Source organism: Odontesthes bonariensis, chromosome 5, assembly GCF_027942865.1.
Source record: "Odontesthes bonariensis isolate fOdoBon6 chromosome 5, fOdoBon6.hap1, whole genome shotgun sequence".
Taxonomy (NCBI): domain Eukaryota; kingdom Metazoa; phylum Chordata; class Actinopteri; order Atheriniformes; family Atherinopsidae; genus Odontesthes; species Odontesthes bonariensis.
In genome coordinates, this window is record NC_134510.1 from 26036372 (window position 1) to 26049358 (window position 12987).

Consider the following 12987-nt stretch of genomic DNA (forward strand, 5'->3'; position numbering starts at 1 on the left):
ACCAGATCACAAAAAAGATACTGAGGTCCTGCCAGGTTGTAGCTGTTACTGTTAAGTGTGTGAGAGCCACGGGCTTTTTTTTTTTTTTCTTGTTCCTGAAAATGACTCCTGTGTGTAAAGCAACGAACACAATCACTGTGGTCCACGGGGCCTCACACCAGCAGCATTACATTACCGAGCTTGCCTCCCTACTGTTCTGCTTTTCTTTTCATCCTTCCCTCTTTTCTCCTCTGACTCAGCTGTTTTGTAGGAAACTCCGTCTCTTTGAAGAAGGGAAGAATCTTTCATTACTCGACAGCAGGGAAAAAGAAGGAGATGATAGGGGCGAAATGACTGCACCATTGTCTTCATCCCCTCCCTCTATCCACCACTGATAATTGTGTTGAGCTAATTACAGAGAGCTGCTACAACAGGTGTGGGACTCTGCACCTGGGTCAAGAAGTCTTCTAAGTGCATTTGTGTGTGTGTATGACTTAGCAAATCTGGGTGAAAGTGTGTATGACATTTAGTCTCTGTCAATTATTTAGATCACAGAAAACTGAGTGTGTTACATGCTTACTAAACCTCTCTTGTTACTTAATAGCACTCAGACAGTGGTCGGCACATTGTATCACAGATTACTGTAATATCACACAATCATAGCATGGACCTATACCAGTCTGAACCCCATCTGTGTTCGATTATAAAGCTACAGACTACATGTGTGTGACATTACTGGAAGGCTGAAATTAGCACACAAACACGGTCTCACTCTCACTCATACACCACATTGAATTTCAAATGAGGGTGATTACAATCACCTAATTGATAAATGTAACCACGCAAATCCTCTCCTCATGATTCATAATCTATATCCAGTCTTCTCAATGGCATGTTTCTTGATGACGGCACAGTAAGAAATTGGAGAGACTGAACTGGAGGCAACTGGGATGATGTAAGCAGAGTTCTCTCACGGGATTGATGTTTTTTTGTGCTTTTTACCGTAAAGGAACTCAACTGACCGGAAGAAAAGGAAGCCATCTGGCCGCACGCCAAATGTGAAGCATTATAACTTGAGTTTTCTGAGACGTCACAGAGCTTCACTCTCAAAACAAAGAGCGTCATGATTTGTTTTCTAAAGACATCTGGGAGACTAGACAGTGAAATTGACTGGATGTGATAAAATTGTGACAAACCAGTTTAAGTTACTCACTCTAAATGGTGATATCAACAGTCTGCTGTCTGCCCATGACAGCTACTTGCTACTCATTTTCAAACTAGATTAACCTTTCATGTGGTTAAAGAATTGCACAACATTAATGAAAGTGGAAACCCCAGTAATCAATGTGTCACACCAACTAAAGGGAAATGAATCCTTTCCCTGCTTTTAAGTCACTAGAATTGGCCTTTACGACAGCTTACCTAGGTAAAGGTAATCTTTGTGTGTGGTCATCACAGTCTCATTTGCTCGCCTGAGTCACGACCCTACGTAAAATGCTATCATTATTACAGGAAATGAGAATGGGTCTTCGGAGGAGATGATAATGTAACTGTATCAGCTCCTTAGTCAAGCAATTCTACCTGCAGACTCATCATTTAAAGTCAAAGATGAATGGGTCCTGGATCGCCACCTTGTGGAAAGTTTTTTTGGTGTGGCAGCTGAGGAGCGTGCCAAGCCCCAGGGGCCCTGCTGTGGGAAACAAAATTGTCAAAGACTATACGGAAACTGTAAGTCTTTTAGAGTAGAATTCAGCATTTTATTAAAAACAAGTAGTTTGAAAAACATACATGGAAGCCAAGTAAAAGAGTCATGTAAAGTTTAACAGTACGTGGCTGAATTCAACAGACGTGGATTTTTACTACCCTCTTTGAAATAAATCCTATAAAGACATAACAAAGCCAGTACAATTGTTTTACTAGAAAATTTTATTCTATATATGAATTGCCTTAAATGTAATTATATGAAGGTGTCATGAAACACAAAAGCCAGGCAGCCAAATGCAGAGAACATGTCCAGAATGGATTTCCCTCGTGTGCAGTTTCCTGTTTCTGGTTATATGTTTTTTTTTTTAATTCCCCTTTTTTTTTCTTTACTTCTATGAAACTTCCATAGAGAGACAAATATGGACTTCTTCAAAGCCGAGTTCTCTGATTGGCAGGGAGCTCATCCTGATCAAGTCCCCACAAGAAGGTGCGGAGATGTGTAACTTCCTTTTGGAGCTCAGGGCTTGGGATTGGCTGGGAGAGGTCAAGGCGTGGAGTCTCATTTGGCAGGATAAGAGGAGGGTGGTCCAGAAAGCTCTCAAAGATGTCTAAAAGATGAAAGAAGCATTAGAAACAATGGACTTTTCCTGTCATTTTCTAATCATAATCTTTATTTGTTCAATTTTTTTTATTACCTCCACTCAGCTCTGTGCCGGGTAGAGGAGCCCAGGATGCTGGTGGAGCTCTTGTTGGTCCCAGCTTGTAGTGGGTGAGCAGGTGGTGCAGCTGGGAAGAACTTAACAATGCATGTTCTTCCTGTAGACTGGTCCAGGATGACTGGAAGATGAGAAATTAAAGAGTCCATGTTGAGCTTATGTACTGGTTAATAATCATTTTTTGATGGTACACCTGAAGAAGTTTATATGCTTTAGTGTTCAAAAGACACATTTTTCCCCATACTGTACATTGAAGCAATACCTCTTGTCTAAAATGCTCCATTTGAGCTCTTGCCTTTTAATTGTCCCCTTCCTGAAAGGTCCAGTCTGTTGTCAAAACATATTGGACAGCTGCTCATTCTTTAAGGGGTGTTAAACCAGCCACAAGCCAGGTCTTGTGCAAATGTATTTCAATGTAATGTTACCAAGTAAAGGAGGAAAAGCCTGGACTTTATGAGTGAGAGAATAACTCGCTGTGGTGTGGGCTTTTAGGACACTTGGTAACCAAACCAATGAGAACAACCAGCAGCAATAAGAGGAACCTGCTGAGTCTCTTTGCATTGCCTGTGTCTGGACAAACAAAATAACACTTGAACACACAGCAAAGATGATTTTTAATTACCAGCCACAGCCTACAATTTACACCTGCCAACTAGACATAACTCACCAGTGCAGAAGGAGGCCACAGTAAGTAAGTTATGCAATAAGAGAAACTGTGAGATTGTATAAAGTACAAGTAAAGCCAACAAAAGTAAATATAGCAGGGCGTTCTATGTGTTTTTTTTAGTAGTCTCGCACAAAGTTATGACAATCTGTTGGTTTTTTCTTCACTCCACATGGGCACATTGTTGTGAATGTGTGGCTTGTTCCAGAGAGATGAAGATGATAAATGAGAAAAGACTGTATGTGACATGTTAAGTTAGCTGTTTGCCTTCTGTCAACACTGCCTCGCTTCTAGTGTACTCATTTGCTACACTGAACAACCAGTCAGAGTGAGCCCTCCCCCCAACAGACACTGATTCAACATGTTGTACCAGCTGAAAAAAGATGACAAAGTTGAATACAATGGTGCTCACACACCAAATATGCAAATGAAAGATGTTCACAGATGGTTCAGATGAGCCCGTCTTCCAATTGTCTGGTATTTAGAACAAAAAAAAACAACTTTATAAGACACTCAAAAGAAGGGAAAGCTAAAACAACATAGAAAATAGTCTGTTGAGCAAAAACGTGTTAACCTTAAGAAGGTGGTGGACTTTTGGAATATCTGAACCAATTCAACTTGCAGATTTCTCCCCCTCCCTCTCTGCTGTGATTCAGCTTTGCCTCCAAAGCCTCCCTGCCCCTTGCAAAGGAGGCTGTCATGTACTCACAGGCTGATAACCAACTGTAGAAGTGTCTGTGGACTACAGACTGTCTGGTTCTTATTGGTTGCTTTTACTCAGGCATAGTGGATTCTTGAAAATCATGTTATAAACTTTTATTCAAGCTACTAAGAGCTGCTAGAATGCAGACAATGCTAGTTAAAATGAGTCAGAACAGTGGAAAAAAGTGCATTTGCTGCACATGAAGCCAGGTTACCTGGATGAGTCGTGTTTTAGGAATACACAGAAAGTTGACCGTGATGGACAGTTTCTTCATAAACTCAGAGGCTATGTCTCCTAAGCCCGCCCCTTGTAGCCAGTCCAGAACCAGATCCAAGTTTGTACGGATCTGGACTGCTCTGGACCATGAAAATAGCCCATCTGTAGAAAAAGGTAGGAGGAAACAGAAAGAGAAAATGCAAAATGATTGTATTTTAATAAAGCTGTCGATAACTAGCCTATACAAAACAGCACTTGTCTCATCTCACAACCTCAAACAGTGAATCTAGCGAGATTCTGAAAATATTGTTGTCTGATTCAGTGGCACTGCTTTTACACAATATTTTAGCACTACACATCAACTCATGATTGTCACTCATGGTCACAGTGGCCCACTGCTACGCGAAATCTAGAAAAGCCAGACAGGATTGCTGTAGCCCATGCCCTCTCACCTCTCTCAAGCAAAGTATTGAGCAAGGAGGTGTTGGTGAAGAAGAAGAGGTAGCCAAAAGTTTGGGAGGTGAGTGGCGGAGACAGACACGCTTCCCGAGACAGCATCAGAGAGCAGCGGTACACCTCCACCAATCCAGCAACCTTGGGAGGCAAGGAGGACACATCATCCTCTTCTCCTTCTCCTCCTGTTTTCTCTTCTCCCTCCACACCCTGAGCTCCATCCTTTTTTTTCACCTTCTCCTCACTGGAGAAGGGGTTGGTGTCCAGGAGAGCCGGAAGAAGGGAGTACAAGGTCTGTGTTGATGGACAGGTCAGAAAAGTTTAATGCTGCACAACTCACACATACCTTACATTTTTCTGTGCACGTCAGCATGATAGCATCATCAAAATGAACATGTGAGCCTCTACCATAGCTTTAGACATGTCATTTTGTCCCAAATGTTTAATACATACTATTTTAAGTAGCATTTTTTCATAGGCAGTGTTTTAACACATGGTAATAAGCAACAAAACAAAGTGCGATGCATGTCAACTGAGTATCGTGACACTATCATCATTACCTCTATGCACATTTTTAAACTGCAAACCATATATTTGACAATTCAAAACACATGTGTCAGCATAATGAGGGAAAACATTGAAATTAAAATGATAAAAAAAACTTATAATAAGGTTTTCAAGAAAACAAATTGGCCAAAAACAAATCATATTGTGACACTGACGATTAAAAAAATTGTGAAATGTTTTTCAGACAGATGGAGCACTCTTGAAATACATCAAATTTTGAGTCATGTGCACCACTTGATTGAACATTTAATCATCAACTAAGTCAGTGATAGGCTGCTATCATTAAGGAGTTATTTAGACAGTTTTAGGCAGAAGGTGGATTGAAAATTAATTTTCCAACCTCCTGCAGATTACTGAAAAAGCCCTTTTAATGCAGCAGTACAAAAAAAAAGCTCCATCCTATGTTTCCAATTACTCTAATTCTGCCAACAAAGGCATCAAATATGACTAAATGTCAGCCTGCCCTCCTTCCTCACCTTGACTTGAATTCTATTTAGACTTTGTACACCCTTCTCAAACATGAGATTTACAGCGAGGGAGGACAATAGATCTGTTGCTGTTAGACCTGGTTGTTGCATCAGCCGAAGTTTATTGTGATCAGATCAAGAAAGTGGCTGCAGGGATCAAATGATCATGGCAGTGAATGAAAAGAAGGACTGCATTTCTGATCACTGAGCACTTTAAAAAGACCAATAATGATAATTGCCAATCTGCGTTACTTATTTGTCTAATGAGCAAGCGAATTATAAAAATCTGTTTGGGATTTAGTTGCATCATGATGCTGCATGCAAAACTGAGTGCTTTTCAGGCTTGAGGTTTATCAAGATCTTGGATCACGGAACATCTTTGTTAAACAAACAAACTAACCCAGAGTACAATTCACATAAATGTTGTGCACACAGAGTACAGGCAAATAAGTGTGGGTTATGTTGGGACAGTTTAGAAAAATTTAATTAGTCTTCAGAAAAAGTGTCTCTCACTTCCAATTAAACTCTCACATGTGACATGACAGATAGAAAGGTAAAGTATGTTGACTTATTATACTAACTGCTAAAGCTGTGGTACCATGATGTGTTTATGCATGTATGTTTTTTGTTTGCATATTTTCTACCTTGGTGAGGTGATACACACATTGTTGGAAGGTGTGCATAATGACATCGTCCAGTTGGGCCAAAGCTTCTGAACAGGTGTCCATATCAGCTGTCAAAACAGGATCCCCAGGAGCTTCCAACAAACAATTGGCAAGATTAATATGAGACGAAGCTGCAGCTTTTCTTTCTGTCTTCAACTATGCCAAAGACTTGTGCTGACTTATAACTCGAGCCAGTGATTTCTGCTGTTTTCATATTCCTCTCACCTTCAAATTCCCACTCTTTCTCCATGTTTTCAACTTTGACCTGGAAGAAGTTAAGGAGCTCCGTGGCGTTTGACATCCAGAACATGAGGGGTCGCAGGTCGGATGACAGTTTCTGGACATTTGGTGTGCTTATTTCCCCTTCTTGCTCAGCTGAACTGCACACGACATTTAGGTAATCCCAAAGTTATGTTATTGTGAACATTCTCCTGTCAGTGTTTTGTTTGTGCTTTAAAGGAGAAACAAACCATACTGTGACAAAAATTAGACTGAGCTATTATTACACATTTTTCAACATCACTGCATTACAATGCTTTCATCATACCACAAAAATTTCCCAAAGACATAACAGCACAAGCACAAATGTATCATGAATCACTCAGCAGGAGTGCTCTAAACAGAGGAAACATTACGTCGAACAAAAATGTTCTTACTTTTGCGTGGGATGCTTATCCCCGAATTCCTTAATGTTATCCTGTGAAGAGAGTTGGAGACAGAAAAGAGGAAACACATCTTACTGTGGGGGTGGAGAAGGGGGAGTAGAGTCTAGCCCTGCAGCCAGGACAATTACAGCACATTTTCCAGCAGGAGGGAAGTGACTTCAGCTCATCCTCGCTCCTGTTCACAACCCAGAAGGCCACAACGAAGGGCATACGTCTGTCCGCTGTTTTTTTCTGTCTGACTGAATGCGGTAATCTCACTCTGCTAACCTGATGTTTTTCTGCCAAGTGTGTTTAACTGTGGCCAGGGCCTTGGTGTCATAAAACACCCTCTTAAAGAAGTTCATTTGTCCTGCAACAGAACCACCCTTGGATCAGTGAGAAAACTTGGAAATTTACCTCAAACATTTCATCTTATTTCATATTTTCAGCAGTTGTTTCTCTGTCAACAGCAGCAGCACAGCTGGTCCTTCACTTTGGTTCAAACTGTGTAAATCTCAGTTGGATAAATTGCCTTGAAACGTAGCACAGGCATGCATGGATGCCTAGATGATTAGTTATATTGACTACAGCGATCCTCTGATATTTTCCTTTAGCACTGCCAGCATGTCAAATTTTAAAAAATTGTCCAATACTTTACAGATTAAATGGCATTTTCATCTCCGTCACTTAAACTTTTGTAAATGCTGAACTATGAAATGCAAAAGGAAAATTGGCAAAAATGACACCTTCACGTGATGAGACGACCTGAGCTTGTGATGATGAAGTTGGAACAGCAGGTTTTGTTGCAATGCAATATCAAGCTGTTGGTTTAATTTTCCTCACCCAGACAATTTCTTTAATTAGATTGGCTGACTTGAGTAATATCTGCGGTGTCAGGGCAGGGTCCAGGTGTTTGGAGGCGTGATCTATCATGATTGACAGGAGATAAGCAGGAGCCAAAGGCCCACCACCGGAGTCCGGAGAGGAATTTTTGGAGATTATCTCCTAAAAGAAAAGAAATCACAACATTTATTGACGTACTGTAATAAGACAACACTAGAGTAAAACATTAAAGTTTATTTACTCTTGTTGTCTGCCTGTCTCACCTGTAACAAGGCGTCTGTATGACGAGGATGGAATTTCAAAACTGCCTCAGTAGACCCCAGGTACTGCCTGAGAGCCTCCTGTCTGTCCACCAGCCCGGATGGGCAGCAGGTGGTGGAGACATCAGCCTGCCATGGCAGCGTCAATGCGAGTGGTGGCGCTGGACTCACACGTGGGTCACGGTACAAGAAAAGAAAGTGGTTCCCCAGACCGATCACATCCCCAGGTTTTAAGAATGTCTCCCTGTACAGCGCCACCCCATTGTGAGTGACTGCACCTCCTCTGAAGGGCCGCATCAGAGCTGCGATACAATAAATAGAAATTTGGGTTGGACTTCATTAAACCCTGCATTAAGGACTTTATGTTTAGGACTTCCTGTCCAGAGTTTTTGGGTACCTTGTCCACTGGGTGTCTCTGGTACAGCAGCATCTCTCCTGATCAGTAAGTGCCTGGCCAAAAGGTCGGGGGCCGACAGGAACGTGTCCACCTTCAGAGGCCTCTTCCCTTTCCTTTCTCTTTCTCTATCCTTCTCTCTCTCCCTTATTGTTGGTTTTCTCCCGAACACATGTGTATGTCCCGCCATAATATATAAAACAAAGTCCTACACAAAACACACGGAGGAGAATACAGGGAGGTCTGTTATCTCTTAAGTGCAACGGTTTATATCAACCCCACATCAGATGGTAAATAAACAGTACGCAGTTGAAAAGGAGTGAAGTGTGTCACAGTTTGCTACAAAAGAGACCTGTGTGAGGTCATTGTGTGAGATGAGGTGATGTGAGCACAGGGGTTTTGTGTACTGTATGGGTAAATTGTTGAGGCATTGTGTCGCTTTGAGTCCGTGCTTGTAGCATCCCGATGGTATGTGGCGATTACGGACATGCAGGTATGATGTCAGGTATGGGGTGCGTCCTTCATTTACATAAGTGCACCTCAGAGCATGTTGCTGTAAGTGCCTATGTGAATGTTAGTGTGCGTTCATGTGTTTATATAAGCTATGTGTGTGTTGACGTTGTTTGTGCTTGTGATTTAATCTGTCAGCATGTCTCACCTTGCTCTGATCGTAACCTTGCAGCAACAAGAAGTAGGGCCGGTCCGTCGGTGGAAGGATGAGGCTCTGTGACATCACTTCCAGGTCACAGCTGGAGTAATCCTTCTCGTCATCTGCCGGCTGATTGGTCCATCCGACCTTCGCTTCAGCTTTTGAGGCTCTGACCTGAAGAAAGGGTTGAAGACACGATGGTTAGATCCGGGGCCCTTAGGTGCAAAACACAACAGCATGAAACAAAACACAAAGAATATTACAAAAATTAGATATTTCAGAGAACACAACAAAGTTTCAGATAAGATAACAAAAGCAGGACACCTGGCATTTTACTAAATAAAGAATTAAAAAAAGACAGAACACCAAAACAGATCACTCAACATTTTAGAAAGCACAACTAAATCAGAAAATACAAGGTCTCACAAACAAAAAGCAACAAAACAACCTTTTACAAAGCGTAAGTAAAGTATACACTAATGTTGTGTTTTCTATAATAACATGTTGTTTTTTACATATTACTCTGTTTGTCTGTTTGTCTGTCAGGTTCCCTGAAAAGTTGCCTTACAGTGAAGATATTCATTGTTTTGTTGTTATTTGTTACCTTTTTTTCCCAAGTTTTTGTCTTTTGTTGTTTTTGTAAAACTTGTTTTCTGAGCAGTTGTTCAATGAAATGTTTTGTTTTCTGAAATTTGTTTTTCACATTGAGTTTCCTGTTTTGTTGTTGTGCTTCCGTTATGTCTTCCGTTTCGCTGAAATGTTACCTGACATGTCATCATGTTTTGCAAAATGTAGCCTTTTTTTTTTCCTACACATTTTTAATGTTGTTGTATTTTGTTTTATGGATCTTGAGCCACTTAAAGGACACAAAGCATTTAAAGGATGCATCATTAATTCAGTCTGTCTTGACTGTACCATGCTGTTACCTCTCCTGGCTGTGGGTTGATCATGCTCACAATGTTTTTCCTGTCCTGCACCCCTCCAATGTTGTTGGGTCGGCTGCCTGAACCACGGGGATCATTGCCGACATGGTTGCCTTGACGACGACGCAGACTCAGGTTCATGTCACTGATGCTCCTCCGGAGCTCCGTGTTTCTTCCACGGTGACCGCGTTCACTCTCCTCTGGTCCTCCACCTGACTCTATCCTTCTCCGCCTCCAGCGCACACCTGTTACGCAGAAAATCACAGCACCCATCAGTTTCCTGCTATGTTGTGTATAATGAGCCAGACTTTTCTTTGCATGCCACCATACCTGTCTGCTAAGTCTCACACATACCTTGGTAGCCCTCCCCCTCCCTCTCACGCTCTTTCTCCCTTTCTCTTTCCTCTCTCTCATAGTCTTCCTTCCTTTGGATTTCAAAGCGCCGCTCAAATCCATCCTTAGGCCGCCACATGTCCACCAACAATAAAGGACATTCCCAAGGGGCAACGCTTCTCCGGCACTCTGTCTCCCATTTGATAGCTCCATCTGGCTGCTGGATGGGCTTTCCAATGACATCACACAACAGGAAGTCTTCAGGGCTGTGTTTCTGGAGAGCTAGAAGGTAATGGAGAAAGGAAAGACAAGGATGAGGGGAGAAATGGGGTGATTATTTTCCCATAACATTTGAGTTTATGCTCATGTAACCCATTTGGTTACAATTTTTTAAAGCCAGTAATGGATCACAACATAGGCCAAATCAGAGGAGATTTGCCTTGTCATACCAGCATCATCCGTCTCCTCCCTCTCTCTTTCAGTGTAGCGAGTGATGACCTGAGCGATGAGCTGCCTGGCAGTGGAGTAAATGTTGGCCAGCAGGGAGCGATAGTTGGCTCCACTGGACAAAGCATCTCCGTAGATTTTGATCAGGCCTGGGGCAGAAGAAGAGGCAGGGGGCAAGTAGTGGTGGGAGGAGGGGGCAGCTGAATGAGCCCAAACCTCTCTTTCCCTTTCCCCCACTGCCCGGTCCCGGTCACTGTTGGAGCGCCCCCGCAGGAAGAGATGGGAAAGACGCTTTGCACGAGACTGGGGGCCAGCAGCCCGTGGCCTGAGGAAGGCCGGGGATGGAGACGGGGATGGGGAAGGGGAAGCCAGCGAGGGGGTGGAGTTAGAAAGGGAAGAAGAAGGAGCAGAGGTGGCCTCGTGGAGTGAGGCTGCGTCGGAGCTGGTGGTCGACCTGGGAACAGCAGAGGGGGTGTGGGGAGACAGATGGAGCAGAGAGGAAGGATAGAGGAAGGGACAAGTCAGCTGTGAATTATGACCGATAAACAACATGGACTAAAATAAAACAAGCTTACAGGGTTGAAAGCACACTAATGACAGTGGAATTAAGATAAGATGACATCAAGACACAAACAGAGTCTTAAACAAAAACTTATCAGGCACTGAATTCTATCCTGAAGATAACTGGCAGTAATGACCCATAAGTAAACATGGGGAAGAAAGTGGACACAAAAAAACGAGTAAAAAAACTTCAGACGGACTTGACAGAGATGGCGCTGGGCCAGCGACCTCCTAGTTTGGCAAAGTGTTTCCTGGGGGAGTTGATCCACAAACCCACTGGGAAATGAAGCTTTCTAAAGCGAGGACTTCCAGACCCCTCCATCTGAATAAAAAGAATACAGATATCAATTAAAAAATGTGTTTTACTTACTTCAATAATCTACCATATTTCAGGATTCATAAAGGTTCTGAGTTTGGGTTTCTATTAATCTGCATCCAAGCTGGATGTGTGTCATTAATGCCAGGATTTAAACAATATAACAATGGGATGATGTCACAATCAAAAACCATCAACAGGATACCTTCAGCAGGCTGTCAATATGGTGAAAACAAACAAAAGAAATTAACCCAACCCCCCCCAAAAAAGCCCCTGAGTGTGTATTTCCCATTTTCAAACAGGAAACATGTTTTGCAGGACTCAGGTCCAGCTGTCGCAGTGACAGGGAAAATCCCACTTCAAAGGTCACAGTCTGTCCATTCCTCATTTCTCAGTAATACTGTACATGTACAAATCCTGAATGTAGGTGAAAGACACCTGCTTTCTTTTCCTTCAGTCAGAATTTGGAGGTTGAAGGTAATTGATGCAACTACCATCTCTTCAAAGCTCAATCTCTGACAGGACACATCTCAATCCGAGTTCACTCCCAAAATCTACTCCTGTCATTCTAGCCAGCAAAGATGGCTGTTTCTAATGAACTTCCTCTTCCAGATCATGTACAGAAGTATTTGGACAATTAAAAAAAAAGGAGGAAAAAAGTGCAAGAAAGATTTTGAAATACTTGAAATAAACTTACCCACAGTTGCTTCTGATCTCTGTATAGTGTTTTGTGGTTGTCCTTATCCACCTAAATGCAAATACGCAGCTCAAAGTAACCTGATGACCGTGCGCGTCTCCTTCTCCTCTCGCAGAAAATCCATTTCTGAAAGGCCTCAATTCATCATACCTGTACAAAGGAGTCTCTATTTGTAATCATCGATTAGTTTTGTCTTCTTTTTACAAACAACTTCTTTTCTTTAGTTGTTCTCTCCAAGTAGAAAAGATCTGCTGCCTCCCTTTCTCTGGCTCTCAGTTGCTCTGGGTCTATAGATAGAGTAACGGGCCCATTGTTCCAAGTGACAGAATTTCCTTCCTTTGCTTTGGACAACACCTATATCCTGACTGAGAGAGAAAGAGAGGGAGAGATTGGTAGAAAGTGAGCAAAGGGTGAATGTGCACGCACATTCCCTTTTTTAGTTCACCACACAACAATCCACGCATCTCTCTTTTGGACTGTTCGGATCAATCATAAACTGGTCATCACTTTTTCATCCTAATGAAGTTCTATAACATGAAATGGAGAATGGAGAATGGAGCCTGAAGTTTGTTGTCGTTTTACATCTGAGACTGTATTTTCGAAGCTGATGGGGGAAAAAAACCACATCACAGTAGATCACAAAATATCCAGAAAAGGACCTGAAGTGAAATTTTGCTAGAGAGGATGAAGGAAAACACACACAGTGAGACAGGAAGCTGAATGTAGACACCTGTGATCTTTGACCCAGTCTTCAACAGGAAGATGCTGATGGAAAAGAGACAGGAC

At 42.2% G+C, this 12987-nt stretch overlaps 1 protein-coding gene across 2 annotated transcripts; it reads right to left on the bottom strand.

Annotated features, from left to right (window-relative positions):
* Positions 1–1712: 1712 nt before the first annotated feature.
* rasip1 (Ras interacting protein 1) lies at positions 1713–12529 on the bottom strand. Of its 2 annotated transcripts, none has more exons than XM_075465735.1 (16): positions 12202–12529; positions 11389–11510; positions 10630–11081; positions 10202–10462; positions 9881–10092; positions 8934–9098; positions 8279–8483; positions 7885–8183; positions 7622–7783; positions 6791–6831; positions 6360–6514; positions 6114–6226; positions 4435–4729; positions 3981–4144; positions 2379–2520; positions 1713–2291 (listed from the first exon to the last, which is right to left on the bottom strand). In XM_075465735.1, the coding sequence occupies exons 2-16, from the start codon at positions 11508–11510 to the stop codon at positions 2113–2115; spliced, it is 2967 nt and encodes a 988-aa protein (XP_075321850.1). In that variant the 5' UTR covers positions 12202–12529; the 3' UTR covers positions 1713–2112. The 2 variants fall into 2 exon arrangements, with proteins under 2 accessions (XP_075321850.1, XP_075321849.1); XM_075465734.1 differs by having other exon boundaries at positions 9851–10092; positions 12202–12528.
* Between the last annotated feature and the right edge of the window lie 458 nt (positions 12530–12987).

Excerpts from the sequence above, each read along its gene's own strand:
- rasip1 (XM_075465734.1), bottom strand. The coding sequence starts at position 11,510 with ATGGAGGGGTCTGGAAGTCCTCGCTTTAGAAAGCTTCATTTCCCAGTG. Across the intron at positions 10,093-10,201 it reads GGAGGGGGAGGGCTACCAAG|GTGTGCGCTGGAGGCGGAGA; the intron begins GTATGTGTGAGA and ends TCTGCGTAACAG. Across the intron at positions 7,784-7,884 it reads ATACAGACGCCTTGTTACAG|GAGATAATCTCCAAAAATTC; the intron begins GTGAGACAGGCA and ends CTTTTCTTTTAG.